This window comes from Mytilus edulis, chromosome 1, assembly GCF_963676685.1.
Source record: "Mytilus edulis chromosome 1, xbMytEdul2.2, whole genome shotgun sequence".
NCBI lineage: Eukaryota > Metazoa > Mollusca > Bivalvia > Mytilida > Mytilidae > Mytilus > Mytilus edulis.
Genome location: NC_092344.1, coordinates 72,288,872 through 72,306,506, shown reverse-complemented (window position 1 = coordinate 72,306,506; position 17,635 = coordinate 72,288,872). Strand labels below are relative to the sequence as shown.

Genomic DNA, 17,635 nt, shown 5'->3' with positions numbered 1-17,635 from the left:
AATGAAGCAAAGAGGATTTAATTTTCTTTTTGAACAGGGTATTCTAACAAGACGATCTTAAAAACCAACATGACAATTATATGACATGAAATATCAAACAATAGTATTAAACCCGACTCTTAATGATAAATTTTTCAAAAGCTTTGATATTCACAGACTTTTTCTGTAACCGAGAGACAATCTGCTATCTAAACAATCAACACCAAACTCATTTTAGTATTAATTTTCAAATGGTAGTTAATAGTCCGTGTTCACCAGATACTGCACTGCTTTGAGATATGTCATGTCTCCATTTTCTTAATCTGTTCGTTTAATAAAAACACAAGAAATTCATTGTAACACAGGATATTACCGAGGATCAGCGGGCTAAACAATCTCTAAACTTAATGACATTGCCTTGGCACAGACAACAAATTTTCATAAGCAATTTTCTACTGTCAACATGCAATTACATTGAAATATCTTCCATCATGGGGGAATAGAGAGTGGATTTTAGTTATGTGATTACTATATTGTTATTGTGAAGGACTGGTATAATTCTTCTTCATTAGACAATATTTACAATGGAATGTTTAACAAGGGAACAATTTCACAGGTAATTTACTTTTATCCCCTTTCCTTTTATATATTATTCAATCATTGCATAGACTTTATATAATGATTGAAGATACACATTCATTATAAACTTTGGATAAGTTATGTTTTTTAAGCGCCCACTGCTTCCGTAAAAAAAGAATGTGAAAAATTGTTCTTTTGTTGAGATTGGTGGATAAAATAACAAACGGGTGTCAAACTTTTTGCATATTGATCAATTTAGCAAGGATCTTTCAGTTTGTAGTGGCACTTACATTGTATACCTAATTTTGGTTTGGACTCTGAACATCAAATTCATTAATGTTGGTCTGAATTATTGGAGAAAAAATTTGAATAGAGCTATGAGTTAAAGGTAAAGTTAAATTACAAATTCAATGATATTCTAAATATAGTATGGATATAAAATCCATGCAAATTATTCACTGTACACGCTGCATTTATACTAGTCAGGAGCTCTAAAAAGACCAAGCATTATATTAGTAAATCATCTAAGCTCAGGGAGGAGATAATTTCATACTTCAATGATTTTACATTATTAATAATACCACAACATATTTGGAAATATTAGAGCGACTTTATTTGACATTAAGAGTTCAATATTGACTGCAGCCACAAGAACCTATTCCATCAATTATCAGATTGAGAAACCATCAAAAGACTGGAAAATGCAAGGCAATATATTCTACGAGTTGTCAAAAGGAAACCATCAAAAAGTTGGATCGTTCTCAGTAAAACTAATATCCTACTAGAGAAAGATAAGAGATTTTTCTCCTAATTCATCAATCACAGAATCGCTCTCTCCAAGATCATACACTTCTGTTTTCTCAATAAACATATTGATGTTTTTTTGTAGTGGGATAATTTTCTAACCAGATATAAGTATTACCCAGGAGGGTTGCCTTTGTGTATCTATTATCACTCTGTGTTGGTTTCATTAACCACCGTTGTAAATTAAGCACGTCTTCATGTAACTGCCTTGTACATTTCATACAAAGTCTTTAGCATGAGTCAAAATCTAAAGGAATATTACTTAACCAACCCATAACAAACATCGCCTTCTTGAGAACTGTAATGACTTTTTTGTTCTTTTAAACAGAAGAGTTGCATTACAAGGGGAGATAACTGTCTGAGATGAAACCATTAGAAGTGGAATGGATACAACAGAAGAACTTTTTCAGCAATGAAAGTAAGTATCTGCATGTATATCAAAGTGTATGGTGGAGTCTTTTTGTTGCTAAAAGTTCATATGATAACCAACCTCTTAAAGTAAATTTTATGTTGCCATATATTATTGGGTTGCTGTCTGAAGGACATTTTCATGATATTTTCCCTAATGCTGCCTTTAAAATTTTAATTTTGAAAAATTTAACAGGAATTCTCTAAAGCATCCTCTCTTCAAATAAAATTCATTTCAATGCAAAATTGTTGCTATCCCTGGCACTGTTTGTAGAAACTTTTTCATTAAAGAATTTTAGTTGCTTAAAATTATTAAGTTACAAAACCCATTAGATTTGACATTCATCTTAAGCCCTAATCTTTTGTATATTGCATATAAATGTCAAACTAATAGGAATATTTGATTATTTTTCATCATAGTTTTATAATATGTTATTACTAGGAAGGCAGGTTGTGAAAAGAGCGTTTCAATTTTTCGTTAATTGAACCAGGTCTGGGCGGTACACGAACATACAAAACATTAAAAATTAACAATATTTCTTACATTATGTGAAATTAGAGAGTCTTTCATGAATACATAATAGGTTGGCATTTATTTTTTTAAAGATTTTTATCATTGGACCCTATAACAATAATTTTATTTGAGCTTTAGAGAATGTTTACCTATCGTTCAACAGATAGATGTCCTATCCAAAACAGATCCCATTTCTTAGCCATTGTCAGCGATGTAATTTTAGAATGATAAGATTAATGGATAACCAACTTTCAATACTTGCTTGACTCCTCACAGAGTCAATTTTCTTATTCACGATCTTTTTCCTTACAGATTCTACATTAGAGGACAAACAAGTCAACATTGTGTTTGGACATAAAAACCAATGTCTGACTGTTTTTTTGTAATAAAAATTTGTTTTTATTACATTAATATCGATGTCTATCAGTGCAACATGCAAGTTAGTGAATTTACAGGCCAGCTGGATGACTGAATTATCTCGTATTATGATTAAAACGGTAAGAGAATATTTTTTAATAAAACTTCCAATTTTTAAAAAGCTATTATGCTATGCATTTCTCCCTTCAGGTTAGTATTATAATACAGATGTATCTTTTTATCATCGAATATTTTAATGTGTAATATTAAACAGCCAGAAGCGTTATATCAAATTCGTAATTGTTTTACGATAAATGGTACAGTTTCAATTCGCGAAAGCAAAAATTCACTGTATTAAATCCCTTTATAAAATGGAACATGATCGTAAATTATCTTTTAATAAATCAGCTTTTTAAATTCAATATAGCCAATATTCATTGCATGGGTAAATTACATCGTACTTGCATCAAATGAGATATCAAATAGCCGCAGTAAGTGCTTTGAAATTGTTATCAATCTTAAGTGATACCGACCCAGTGGGATATTGGCTGACTATAACAGACAGGATTTTCATTTCCCTCCATAATCGGAAAAAAAAACTTTAGAGGATGCTTCAACCATAGAGGAGCTGAGACATTGGTCTGTTAAAGGTGTTATCAATGATGTTATAGTAATGCATGTTAATTATAGATACCATGTAAATTTATTGGAATTTTGATGGTTTGATAGGACATTAAATAGCTTTGATATGATGCAGTAGTATCAAAAGAAATGAAAACATAAACATAGGGATGCACCATCAATTTTATAGGATTGTTAATGCAGACACAGGTAGGACATTTTGTATTCGTTCTTTTATTTCACAAGAGATTCTTTAAGAATATGTTTAGAAAGTTCAGTTAAGACCAATTATTGCGATCTTAAATTAAATATGCAGCCACTTATGTTTCTATGAATATTTATTTAAATTAGTTTTTCCCCAAACAAATTACACTGAGAGACCCTATAACCGAAGCTTTTAGCCTTAATAAAATTTATTTCAGTTTCATTATTAAAACCATCAATTTTTATTTCCCTTCTCTGAGATGTTCAAGGCTTTTAAGTAACTTCATGCAGTTTTAATTTAACAACTTTCTTTCATTCAATCTTAATAGTATAATAATGCAAATCTAGCCTTTAATTACAATCTTCATAAAATCTTTTCCTTTATCCCATCTCCTGAATGTCACATGACATGATCAAAGCCTAGTTGAATTGCACAATGATAAACATGATAAAACTGATTGAAATTGACTATTGTTTTGTATATAGACTAATTATACCTGAAGAAGCTATGGTTATGTCACTGTAGGATTGTATAATACAGCATAGATAGGACCTCATCTTAATTACCTCATTTCGAAAATAATTCACCAAACAGCTGCTTCGCCATTAATCATAAAAACATACAATTTCCATTTTTTTTTTTCTAATTTGGTTTTGTGATGTTATTACATGTTTGACATGCAGGCTTGTTACATGTGTTTCATTAATTAGCTTCATCATTCAAGATATGGAGGTTGTTCTTAAACACTTAGGGAATTCTGGAAAATAATGGAACTTCAGAATACAAGACTCCTATTTCTTATAGATAGATTTTTGAAAAAGCATTAATTTCTGTGCAATGAATAAGAACTTCAAGATGCTAAACTGATTAGAAAACCATTGCCCTTTTGATTTTACCATCATTACGGTTAGGATGAAAAGGGGGAGGGGAAATAAAACTTGATGAAATGGCCTAAGTACAAAGTACTTCATCCGTACACAACTTTACAATTTAACACCATCTAAATTGTATCAAATTTAGTTGTGGTAAAAAGTAAAACTTGACGAAATGGCCAATGTACAAAGTACTTTATGTGTACACAACTTCACAATTTAACACCATCTAAATTATATCAAATTTTGTTAATGAGAAGTTGACTGTTTGGCTACAATTATGTATTAAATCAATGACTGTACAGGAACTGCTTGTAGCATGTACAATAAACGTCCACAGTCATCCTCCATGATTACAGAAAGTCAACATGCAAACTCATTATTTCTCCATTTAACAGTAATTACCCATGCCTTTAATCAAGGCAGATCAGAATACAATGATAGGATATCAGGTAGGCTATCCTATATTTCAAGGGACTAGGCTATCACTTCAAACATACATGGTATAATGATATCAAATGGTAAACTTTATATAGAATGATAATATTACATTTTCTCTCTTCTCCTAAAGTAATCAAATTTTTCATGTTACATGCATGAACTCACTTAATTACGGATAATTTACCACGAAATTTATGATAGTGTATACAAAAGGCTTTTCAAACAAGTTCGAAATCAATTTATTATGTTTTGACATTCGTAATCACAAGGACTTCATTTATTCTAAGAGAAGTATCAAATATTTATACAAACATGTATTTTCCCAGTCTCTCCATTTTCTTTATATTGACAGAACTGTTTGAGTGAAGAGGTGTGCTTAAGAGCCGTACTTTACGAGAGACATGGCCATTGTAGATTATGTAGCTACGAGGATTTTTTGATGAATAAGAATTTGTAATAACACTATAATAAATCTAGCTGAAGGATTTATTCAGACCGTACAGACTAATAATTGGTGCAGATTTTATTATAAATTGGAAGGTTTACATTGTGAATTCAGTACAATGCTTATTGATGGGAGATTTACGAAACCACAAAGTACATTTGGCGACATTTTTTCTACATTGATGTCACAGAAGTCAGTGACAAATTGATATAATAAACGTCATTACGATTATTATAATCTTTCTGAAACAAAACCGTTAAACAAACAGGACACAGTTATTACTTCATAATACTATCAGTCATGCTGTACATGTGTTTTTATGCATAGCAAAGGAGTGGGACCTTCTAAGAAATTAAATAGACATCCATGTGAAAATGCATTGCAAAGCAGTGACACCTTCTCAGAAATTATATGGACATCAATGTGAAAACGCATTGCAAAGAAGCAGTACCGGTACCTAAAAAGATAAGTGAAAATTCAAACTTCTATCAAAATTTGGATACAAAAGCCATCAGAATACTAACATTTTTGACATTCTATATGAACTCTAGCAGTGAAACAGAGAAGAAGTAATACCTCATGGGAATTGATATCAAAATTCGGATACGAAAACTACCTGAATACAAACATTTTCGACATTCTGTACGAACCATTGGCAGTGAAAGAGAGTTGGATAATAAAAAGGCTGAAAATCTCGTTATAAGAACCTGATCATTATAGAAAAGTAAGTTTGATAGACATAAGCAACCAGTTTATCACTACTACTTAAGCTTATTAATTGAGAAATAAAGTAACCAGAATCATAAACGTCTGAACGAAAACCAGTCATCTTTGATGTGCAGTTTTATAGGAGAAAGAAAAAAAGATAAGTTTTGTTTAAGTCAATTTATCTTCATCAAACATTGGGTAAAAGTAATGGGTTATTATAGGCAAACTGTTAGAACTATTTACATTTAGATTGGCTTGTGTATAAGGCTATTTATTTCATCTAATGGATTGTGGGGTCTCTATAATATAAACTATCTTATTTCAAACTCTGATATATAAAGGAGACTGCTTACAACTTTAAAATTCAATCAGGAAAAGAAATATTGGTAAGACTATAGTTTATAATTTAACAAATGTGTTTTGGCAATTCAAACTGAGCTGACACTAACTTTTATAAAGAAGAGATATTTTTCCAATTTAAAGGCTCAGCAAATATTTTGTAACTCGATCATTACAAAAAAATCTAACAATTACTAAAACAGGACATGCAATTATGTCTGCTGGGAGACTTGATTTTGTCTGTTTATTGATAAAGAGTTGTATAAATTGAGTTTTCGAGAAGAACAATGTTTTAAAGCAGCTTTCTGAAAACCAAATGACATGAAGATGTTCTCTCACATGGTTTTGGCAATGGTATCAATCAATTCTGTTATCAGCTAGCTCTGCCTGAGAATAACCTCAGGGAGGGAGTTCGATGAAGGGGTACAATTATAAACAAGAATGAGACAAAAAATAAACTCCTCTGAAACATGAATAAAAGAAATCATATAAACATTAACAAGAGCAACTAAACAACACAAAAACTTGTTTTCTCTCTCAAAATCTTCAAAAACAACAAACATATTTATTTTCACAGGATCTTCGTTTCATGGTTCTAACAAATTAAGCAAAGAAGCCTACAGAAAATTTATTATTTGTTGATGATTAGCCTTCAACCACCAAAAGCAAAGAAGAAAATAAATACTCCAAGAATAATATTGAATGGAAAGTTCCTTGATGATATTAATCATCTTTACAGAAGACATGAAACAATTCTATTAGCTTCTAAACAGATGTCCATTGTCTATAAACCACCAGACAAACAATTCTGTATATCACTACACTAACATACTTCTTACATCCCCTTCATCTCTGTATAAACAATCAGTCTACTTTTCATGGATAATAAATGCCCCGTTCTCAATATAATCTTTAGAAAAGCTGTTTTCAAAGCTTACATCAGGATAACAGATTCTCATTAAGGGTATTAAGAAATCCCACTATGTAAAAAACACCACCAACTTGAAACTTTTAAATGTTTATCAGATTTTTATATATACTATAAAAATTTCCAATGAAGCACTCCTGATTCTCGTTTCTAAGTTTCTAACATTTGAACAGTAGTTGGAAGTGACATGAACAGCTACAGGGCTTTACCGATCAGGAAACGAGATTCGTTTATTTAAATGTTTTCAACACATTTCAGCTGCAGTTATCAGAGACAAACAAATGGGTTTTAGTTCTAAGGATTTTCAATCACTTTACCGATGATAAGAATGGAGTATTAATGGCATTCTATATAATTGAAATCTTCACTCACAATCCAATGCTACTCTCGTTTGGCATCAAAAACTCTCATATAGGATTTATCTGGTGTTTGTGAAGGCCTATTGAGGCAAGAATAAGACAGATATAAAGAACAGGACTAATTGATTTGCTTCTTGTATTTTATGTCTACAGGAAGAAAAGATACTCCATGGAGAGAAGCTAGAAAGTGAAAGTAAAGACTGACAATGGTTAGAATTGGTTCAATTAGGTTGGGAATTTACGAGTGTCAAGTGATGATCACGTCTTGTCATCAATGATATAGTGAGATCATACACCATCAGTGGAATATAACATAACACAGGCAAGTTCACCTAATTGTTTTTTCTTTCATTTTCATTTTATCTCATTTTGTAATAAAAAAAAAATCTTAAATAAGAGAGAAAGGGGAAGAGCGCTGATGACCATTTCAAAGTTAATTCAGTGACAATATAAATGCTGAAAAATAAAGCTTAAGATTTTCTATTGAAATTTTTAACCTTTATAAAATATTACTAAGGTATAACTTATTTATAATGCTATATTAAAATCTAATCTTGATATTTAGATCAAATATCTTACAAGATCTTCTCATTTGCTGTAAAACAATTTTCACAAATACTTGACAAGATTGGTAAAACTTTTAATATTGTAAAACTTTCAAATTGAGAGGATTTTGATTTCGTCTCGTTTATCCATCGGGTATTGGTGGCTTAAAATTGTTCATTTGATGCTCAACTTCAGGTATTGCTAACTTACCTTATCTGTGAATCGAAACTAATCAGTGAAACTAGACTAGAACCTTATCTAGTGCTGGTTCTTGTTTCATGAACTTACTTAATTATTTCATTATTATGTTCATTTACACCAACCATGGCAGACTAACAATAAGCTATACAGGTTATAAACTTAAGTCTTAACTGTTCAATGCTTTCAACAGCATCTCTGGATATAACTCCCTTAACATTACTATTCATGTGCTATGAACTTACCTGGCCGAGAATCCATACTGTTCATTGGAATTTGACCTCCCCCTCCTCCAGGTGGCTACAAAAAAATATAATATTTCATAAATCAAAAAGGGATCCCAACCCATGTAGAGTATTACTGAACTATACATATCCCTTACTTTAACTCGAAAACCTAACCAGAAACCAAGAACATCCCATAACTTAACCCCTATCTATAAACAAATCATAACCTTAAAGAAAAGGGATCCCTATGTAAATGAAAGCCAAATTCAGTACAGCATTCTCAATGCAAATTGATACTTTTCAAGTTTCCAACATTTTTTGAAGATCAAAGCATAGCTTTTTTCTGATGTTGGAAAACTTGTATGCATATTTTATATGTCATAGCAAATATGTAAACAATGTTTTTACAGACCAATGAAGGTTCAATATATGCATGTTATATAACAACCATCAAACAAAAACAGAATCAACTAATAGATTCTTTTTTCTATCAAAAGTCACTTTGAACAATCTGTTTTTTATTGTATGTAATTATGTAATTATTAACTTCAGACAGTATACAGGCAGTGGACTTGAATCAATAGCATGTTATTTCACAGCTGTTTATTTCACTAGAATTTGATTACAATCAAATGCCCATAAGAGAATGAACTACTCCTGGTTAGACTGATAGATATCTCTATTTGGAGTAATTATAGGATGAATGACTGAGTAAGAAATCTCTTGTCAGTAAACCAGACATGTTACTTTTGATTAACTAGGCTCTCTCCACAAAACTACTGTCTACAAGTTACAACCTCTCGTAAACCATCTTTTTTACTACTCAACTTAAAGAGATCTAGTATTCATATCAGCTTAGGAAGACTTATTATTTTGCTTTACACAGTGTTCGCCAAATAAGAATTTACAATTTTATGGTTGTCAGAAAGTTCAGTCCACCATGAGAGAGTATTAATACAGTTTTGTGAAAGCCCAAGCCAGATTCATTAATTTTTACTATGCAGTTTAAGATGTATAAAATACTTACATTAAAATCATTTGGTGGCATCCGCACTGGCCCAGGCCCTCGTGGGCCACCTGGATATCGTGGGGACATAAATGGCTGAAAAAGAAAGACAGAAGTTTATAATTTAACAATCCTAAAATTTTGAAATATTCAGTCAAATACGATTTTTTTTTTAAATGATGATCTTTTTTCTCTCAAATTTAAGTTTATCCTTTTGGAAAGTCTCATACCTATTTACCTTCTAAATAATTGACCTGTTGACCTCTTGGTTTTCCTATGCCTTATTACAACTATAAACTTGGGGGTGATGCAGCTATATTGTAATCGATTTAGCACAGTGTACTGTTACAGGCTTAAATGTCTTCAGGTCCAAGACCAGCAAATAACAGGTCAAAAATTGTGTCATAATAACCTTCCCCATGCCCCCACCCACCTAAAAATACTTCTACATTTTCTACATAGCAGTTCATTGCAAAATTTCTAAGCAAATTAATGACACATACGAAAAAACACTTTTCAATTTATAGACAGCTGATATGAAGTGTTTTCTCTTCAATCAAGGTAGTTATGATTAATATGATGAAACGACAATCCTAACAACATCTAAAGGTATACAGAACATGTTTAGCATTCAACACAAATAACACTACATAATACAGGCATGTCAGCGAAGTTTTATCACCTGTGAGTGCTTAGAAAAAGTAGCAAAATAGATCCAAATTCTACTCAAGACTGACAAGCAGTATAGAACATTTACTTCTTTTGATTTTTGATGAAGATTACATGTGCACTGTTGGAGTTAAATGAAAAACGTTGCATTCTCCTAACAAAATCTGAGCTCTTTGCTATCTTTTCTTAAGATTAAGCATAAGCGTCTATCATCTATCACCGATATTTCAAATCTTGATAAATTTGAAGTTTTAATTTTGAAGATATTTATTTTTCCCCTGAAAATCCATGCACTTTGATGATATTAATATGAGAAGATTAGATTTCCTAGAACTTACAGTCCCTATGTATGTTAACCCTTTGACATTTTCAACTTAATGAAGAATTTTTGTGATACATCAGACAGACAGAATTTTCTATAGGCATATTAAAATCATTAATTCAAATTTTCTGATCAAATATAATTTTGTTTTTGGATTCTGTCAGCAACTTGGAATGAACTTGAATACAATAAAAAGCGGAGTTCATGTCATTCAGAGGAAAAGAAACTTTTTTTTATAAAGACAACTCTGCCTTTAATTTTTTTCTTTCCAATAGCAATTGTGTCAGTATTACACCAGTAATCATCTTTCTCTTATAAAAATATTGTCTGGAAATGAAAGAGGATCTTTGGTGAAATTCATATTTTTATCAAGTAAAATAGTTCTTGTATTGTAAAGTCCCTTCTTGTAATAGTTCTCACATTATATAATGAAGGGTCCCTTATACTATACTAGGAAGTACATGTATAGCATGTAAAGCTGTAATGAGATCTACGCATTTCAAAGGTGCAGTTAGTAAACCCTCTATGGCTGTAGTTACTTTCCCTCCCAAATACCGCAAACAATTACCAATCTATTTATAAGTCTGTTGGGAATCCAAAAACGAAATTAATTCATATTATTCTTATACTGAACACTTCCCCAATTGAATTACACAAAGAAGCTTTCTGTACAAGTATACAAGTGAATCCATGCTAGGTACAAAAGGAGACTTGATTTATTTCCTTCTGGATTAGATTGAAATTCCACTCTTGCTTTGCATGACATATTAAATTAGTTGACAGGTTCTCATTTTCCATGGATCATATTAGTTAGACAAAGGTAGGTTTTTATTAGTTTTCAACAAATATCAGCTTTAACTCTCTATTCTTTATTATGACCATTAAATGTTCAATATTTGAGAAAACTTCAATCTCTCTTCAAAATAGATTTTAAGAGATCATATTAAACTATGACATTGAAAGCTTTTAGCAAAATCGGAAATTCAATTTCATTTTTTTTACTCACTTGAAAGGCTTAAATCATTTCATTTGAAAAAGCAATCACTTAAAATGTTCTACAAGAGTCTTAAATGTCTTGCACAAACACATGTTTAAAAGAGGTGTGTATTATGATAAATTATCCAATACGAATCCATAAAAATGTCAAAGTTTTTTCAAAAGAGACGTTGAAGTGTACATTTCTAATTTCGTGAAATGATTCTGCTACACAGCCAAGCATAAAAAGAAATTTAAATGCAAAGTCGTATTCCACAATGGGCAATTGGCCACTTGAGCCTGTAAAATTAATATTAGTGGGTTGAAAGGCTCTTCAATTTAGGACAAGGATCATCCTCGAAATGATTAATGAACCAAGTTCTAAGTAGAGTGAGCAACTTGTGAAGAAAGTTAGCCTATCATTACCGAACACCTCAAGTCAGTCGTCACATACCTGGCGCAAGGAAACTAAACAAGTCATTATGTATTTTTAACATGCAACCAGCTTTTCTGTATGTTGATCACATGGAGTTGCCTTTCAAGTTTTTTATCGCTAAACCAGATAAACAAACAAGGAAAATCTATTTTCTCTAGCTTTGATGAATTACATGTAATTTTTCCAAGAGAAATTGGTTTTTGTGCTTAAAATTAATAATGAGTACCTTTGAACATAAACCATATCAGGTTAAAACGTAGATTCATTATGTAGCTAGCCTGAAGGCAATTTATTGTGCAGCATAATAATGGTAGCTAAATTTCATTTTATTTTTAACACACAGGATTAACAAACCCAGCACGGAATCAGTGACAGTTTTCATTGGAGAAAGAAAATGTGTCTAAATTTTCTAAAGAGTGTAATTTCCTCGGAGCTGTGTAATGGTGTTTTTATTTGGAATATATATTTAATTATAATATGGAATTTGATTCTACTTGGATCTATATATATATCAGTAATGTAATAATCTGACAAAATGCTTTCAAGGATTATGTTCTGAAGATTTAATGAGATAGCACAGCCATCAGGTAAGACAATTTTTATATTATCCTTTCAATGAAAAAGATGATGGGACAGAAAACCATCAAATTAATGAGACAACTTATATTCATAAGCTGTATTTTGCTGTTACATGTACTGACATAAGTGTCATTTTTTTCTCATATTGCAACCACAATTCACTAATCAACTGATAAAAATCAACTTATTGATTGTAGTAACTATGTCACCTATGCAAGCTATGTATATATATAAATTTTCTAAATTTAAACCTACTAATACTAGCCAAATTTGTGTCAGGTAGGTATAAAAATAGCCTATTATATTATACAGATTCTCATCTGAAAGGGCAAACATTGCAAAGCAGAAAATCCTGTCACCATGTCATTGTAAAAATAGTTTTATTGACCTTCTTATTGACCCCAGCATAAATAGGCAAAAAAAAACCACCCAAAAATAAACAACAAAATTATCATTTTTTGTATCTTTTCTTCATTTATGGTAAAAAATAAATATGAGAAACATATTCATTGACCATAAGCATGACAAGTTTACTTATTTGAGGTAGCTGCTGCTGGAATTTCTATTGTTTGTCCTAATAAATCTACTGCTATATATATATATAATTGCAACTTTAAATGACAAAACCTAATTTATTTGGATGCATCAATAAACTGGATATGTTTACTGTATCCCATCAGGAAACTGTCCCACGATAATGCCTTTTATAAAATTTGATTAGGAAATCCAGTATGCGAAATGTGGGTGTATGAAAAAAGTGCAATCCATCCAAGGTGCAACTTTCATATTTAAGCAACAAACCTAACATTTTGTCATAAAACTAAATTTATATGAATGTCTCAAGCATGTAAGATTTTTCGATCAAAATATTCAGTTCTTAGCAGCTGTACAGTGGTGCAGTTACTTATATTCACATCTCTTTTGGCCTCTTTTTACTTTAGACTTGTTTGGGGTTAGAAGCCGCTACACTTTTTGAAGGTCTAATTACATTATAACTATTTTGTCTAAACAAAGCCATAAAACTGTCATAGCTTGACATTTAGCTTAAGTAAGTGTACTGATCTGCTTACCAAATACATCTAACAACTTGTTTACAAAGTACCTTAAGTACCTCTCATTAAGATATATAATTACCACTAAACAAAGTCCTGTGGTTAACCTTCTTCATATCATAACAACAACTGGTGAATCCTGAGTGGGGTCCAATCCCAAATATATATCATAATATACTGAGTTACTGAAGTTAAACCCACTAAATTTGAAGGGATATAAAGGACACTGATGAGGCTGGTTTTAACTACCTTGAGTGCCTGGCACAAGGTTCTTGCAAGGTCAGTTATATCAAGGACCTAGACCATGTTTCTTTCCTATGTTACTGAATTAACCACCGTTTAAGCCAAGCCTTTTGCATTGTGTCACCTCATATAAGGGAGTAACAAAACAATCATCTTGGGAGTAGTATTGTCTGCTAAGTGCAGCACAAGTTCCAAATTTGCTCTTACCCAACCCAAGATAAATCCCCCCTTTATTCCCCTATTAAATATCTAATATTCAGTATTGCCAATAACATTTTCAATTTATACTCCTAGTATGTCATGTTTCCAAACAGTTTTCTGATAATATTACTCCCTGGAGATTTGTTTAAATTAATTCTACCAAACCCCATCATAAAATTCTATCATTTTTCAACAATTTTATCAATATTTTAAAACATTAGTGTACATTGGGTGCGTTTGACAGCAACATTTGCCTAGAGATATGCATCATATTTAAATGCAGATTTTTCAATTTTCAGCTTTGTTATCGCTTTTTTAAAGCTTTAAATTACACATTTAAGATACTGTAAATTATAATAAGCACTTTAATATGTTATATCACAATTCATCAACTGAAATGTCAGTGATAATGAATAGCCTGATAAAGACTTCTAATAAGATTAAACATTTCACAAACTCATAGAACTAAGTTTTATGAGCTCTATGTTAAACATAAGAACCAGTGTAGGGTTCTGGCTCTGAATTCTTTTATGTAACTGTTGATTATGAAGATGACAAACGACCTAGTGATGGCTCTATAGATCAAAATCATACTTCAAAAGCTTTCATATCCAATCCAGCTGTTGCATAGCTTATTATGATGGATCTTAACCTTTCCAAAGATTTGAAGAAGAAATATTGCTTTACTGATAAATATGTTTGTTAATCCAGTTCACCCAGTAAAACTTGGCTTTCATTTTCTTTTCTATACTGAATATGCATAAAATATTTCCTACTGGACATTAGGCAGACAACACTAAATCAGTCTTAATTGAAGCTTGTACCTCAGAGCTGATCCTCCTGTTCAGGATTTTTCCCCCCTTTGAACAAGAAATTCTAAGAATTTGAAATTACAGTTTTCCAAAATCATTTTTGAACTTCTGTTATGATAGGTTTCTTCCAAGGATTCTTGAAACCCCTTTCTCTTGCCAATTGTCTAGGTTTTCCTTGGTCAATCAATAGTTTTATGAGCTCCTGTCTTACAAAAAATACACCTCAACCATTCATCGTCTGCCTTGATTGCAATGATCTTTCCAAAGGGACCAAAAGTAATTTTTCTTCATTATCATTTCCTTTTATAATGCAACAGACTATAAAAGCCACATAAAAGAACCCATCTTCTTCAATGTGTACCACAAAGTGCAGATCTAATGATTTATATCTGATTAAGAAGACCCACATTAAAGGATACTTTTTCTCCATTATTCATACATGTTGGAGCCTTCTTTGTATTCATCATTATGGAGGGTGGTAAAGGGTTATTTTCATGCAATTTGTTTTGCCATTTTTATTTCACGTGCAGCCGTGAAAAAGGTTAGTTATTCACAGTGTTTCGTGAGATCAGTCAAAAGATCAACGTGCAATAATTTTTTTATTGTTCGTTCATCGTGAAATGGCAATTTTATTTCACGTTCTTCCATGCAGATACCCCCCTTTACGCCCCTCATTATGTCTTGAGTAACTGGTACAAAAGACTAGTCTTTCTGTATTTTTCAATACTTTTTCTAATTAATTGTCCATGTCATAATTTCTATAATTTACATTCTAACCAACACTATACACATGCACCTGACACAACAAGCGGAATAAATTAACTACTAAATCAATTTTTTTTTAATTTATTTTCAAAAATACTGTCTTCATATTTCTTTACATACTGAAATTACATCTGAAGTGAATAATTAATGTAATTAAAACTCATAATTCAATTTTGTTGACTTAATCAAAATTTTGTGTACCATATATTTTCTAAAAAACACTATAAAATAATATTTTGGAATCTTTGTAAAAATCTGTATACTGTATTTCTTCCAATGAACCATAAGTAAAATTAGTATATGCCTTTTTAAAAAATGTTGTGAATATTATCTCAATTAATAACCATAAAGAGATGAAATATTAGCCACACTCAAGAGAGCAACCATAAATAATGTCCAAATGTATTATTCATTTTCTTTTTTTCCTTCTTTAACCTGAGATTGACAACCCCCATGACGCCACAATTTGATTGAAATGCAAACTTTTTATGATTTCAAAATTCTGAGCAGTCTTAAATTCTGTAAAAGTGTCTTTTTGAAACTTGACCAAGTATATTTTCTTAGACAAGACTGTGACAGTCTAGGAAAGCCTTCTTAATGAAGTTGCAAGAGAGTCTGAATATTAAAGCCATTCTAATGAAAAACTTGAGTCTTCAAGTTTAAAATAACCGAAATCTTTTTTCAAATTTGGCTGTGAATGTAAATTTTGTGCTAGACTTAAAAGACGGAATCTAAATCATCAGATCTGCCAAAGTCTAAGGCACGTCTGTACTACATGTGCTATCTGTATTCTCTGTTGCTTTTCTTGCCTTCACACCTGTTCGTATTTTCCTCCCTACCCATTATCGTTAATTAAATGTTTAAATGTATCGTTTACACCTGGCAATCACTATTTTTTCTCCTTCCAAATTTGACATATATTGTAGATATAAGTGAACTGCAATCGAAGATATTTCTATCAGTCATTAACAACTACATCAAACTTTGGATAATTATTGCCAGCTATTTTACCCCATCATCATTTTAACATTTGTTGCATGCGAGTAATTAACGAAAACTCGTAAAAAGTCAATTTACAGGTATAACTATAAGTTATCAGGATGGTACAAAACTTATCTTTCAAGATGAGAAAAGATAGCTTGTAATTGTTCATTACGATTGGAATGAAAAGACGTCTTGATTGACTAACTTTGAAGTCAGTGGTAACAGAAAATATCAATTTTAATCTTTTCATTATAAACAGAAGAAGCTGAAAACTGTTTTGCTACTAACAGACTCTCTTTGAATTCGAATTAGTAAACATCACAATTTCTTGATTAAGATATTATTTTTGGCAAATTATTTTCTATCTAGTTACAAAATATAAGAGTAAAATCAGTAAATGTGTCAAATTATCTGAATTTCTCAGTCAAGTCCAAATTACTTTATTGTGGGACTTCAGTTACATAGTTTCCATTCCCTTTTATGTAATACAAGCAATTGAAATGACTGAACTAAGTAGGTTTACATATTCAGCTGCACAATTTCTGAAATCTAACCCAGTTAGTAGTTTTTTCTAGTATTTGTTTTCAAAAGTCATTCAGTTTTTCTCTGCACGTACACACCTTAAAAAGTTTCTCAAGTTTCATTCTTTTCTCCCAAGAGTAACCAAAAGCAGTTAATATTTCTCCTAAGACTTCCTGGAGACGCCTTAAAAGAAAAATTCACCTGTCAGATCTCAAGCAGTTCAATTTTTTTCTTCTGTGTTCATCAAAACCATTGGAACTCCAACAAAAAACTTTAAACGTCTAATAGATTCCTTCTTTCTAGCCCATGTAGTAGTTCTGTCAGAGTTGTCTAAGTCAAATGACTTTTTAAATGGATCAGTTTTCTATCATGTCATGTTTGTGTCATCTTCATTTCAGGAAAACATACATTCCTGAATAGACTATACAAGGACCTATCTAAACTTCTTTGACATCTAAAAAGCATTCATTCAAGATTTTCTTTGTTGTATGCATGTAAAGCAGACAAGATTTGTTTAACATAAACAGACTTAAAATAGT

At 31.2% G+C, this 17,635-nt stretch overlaps 1 protein-coding gene and 1 long non-coding RNA gene across 54 annotated transcripts in view; one reads left to right on the top strand and one right to left on the bottom strand.

Moving 5' to 3' along the window:
* LOC139489348 (single-stranded DNA-binding protein 3-like) overlaps positions 1–17,635 on the bottom strand; it is a 77,686-nt gene that overhangs the window by 17,193 nt on the left and 42,858 nt on the right. For all 50 annotated transcript variants that reach the window (XM_071275870.1, XM_071275713.1, XM_071275822.1 and 47 more), the window contains 2 exons: positions 9,558–9,632; positions 8,549–8,603 (listed from right to left, as the gene is read on the bottom strand). In XM_071275870.1, coding sequence (XP_071131971.1) covers positions 8,549–8,603; positions 9,558–9,632 — 130 coding nt within the window. The remainder of the gene's footprint in view (positions 1–8,548; positions 8,604–9,557; positions 9,633–17,635) is intronic.
* The window catches only part of LOC139489566 (uncharacterized), a 30,847-nt gene that overhangs the window by 1,210 nt on the left and 12,002 nt on the right, over positions 1–17,635 (top strand). For 2 of the 4 annotated variants that reach the window (XR_011656200.1, XR_011656199.1), the window contains exons 2-6: positions 1,691–1,780; positions 2,597–2,781; positions 5,133–5,949; positions 7,713–7,881; positions 12,282–12,525. This is a non-coding gene — a long non-coding RNA (uncharacterized lncRNA). Of the gene's footprint in view, positions 1–461; positions 596–1,690; positions 1,781–2,596; positions 2,782–3,143; positions 3,473–5,132; positions 5,950–7,712; positions 7,882–12,281; positions 12,526–17,635 lie in introns of those variants that run through there. The other 2 variants (XR_011656198.1, XR_011656202.1) reach the window with 2 other exon arrangements.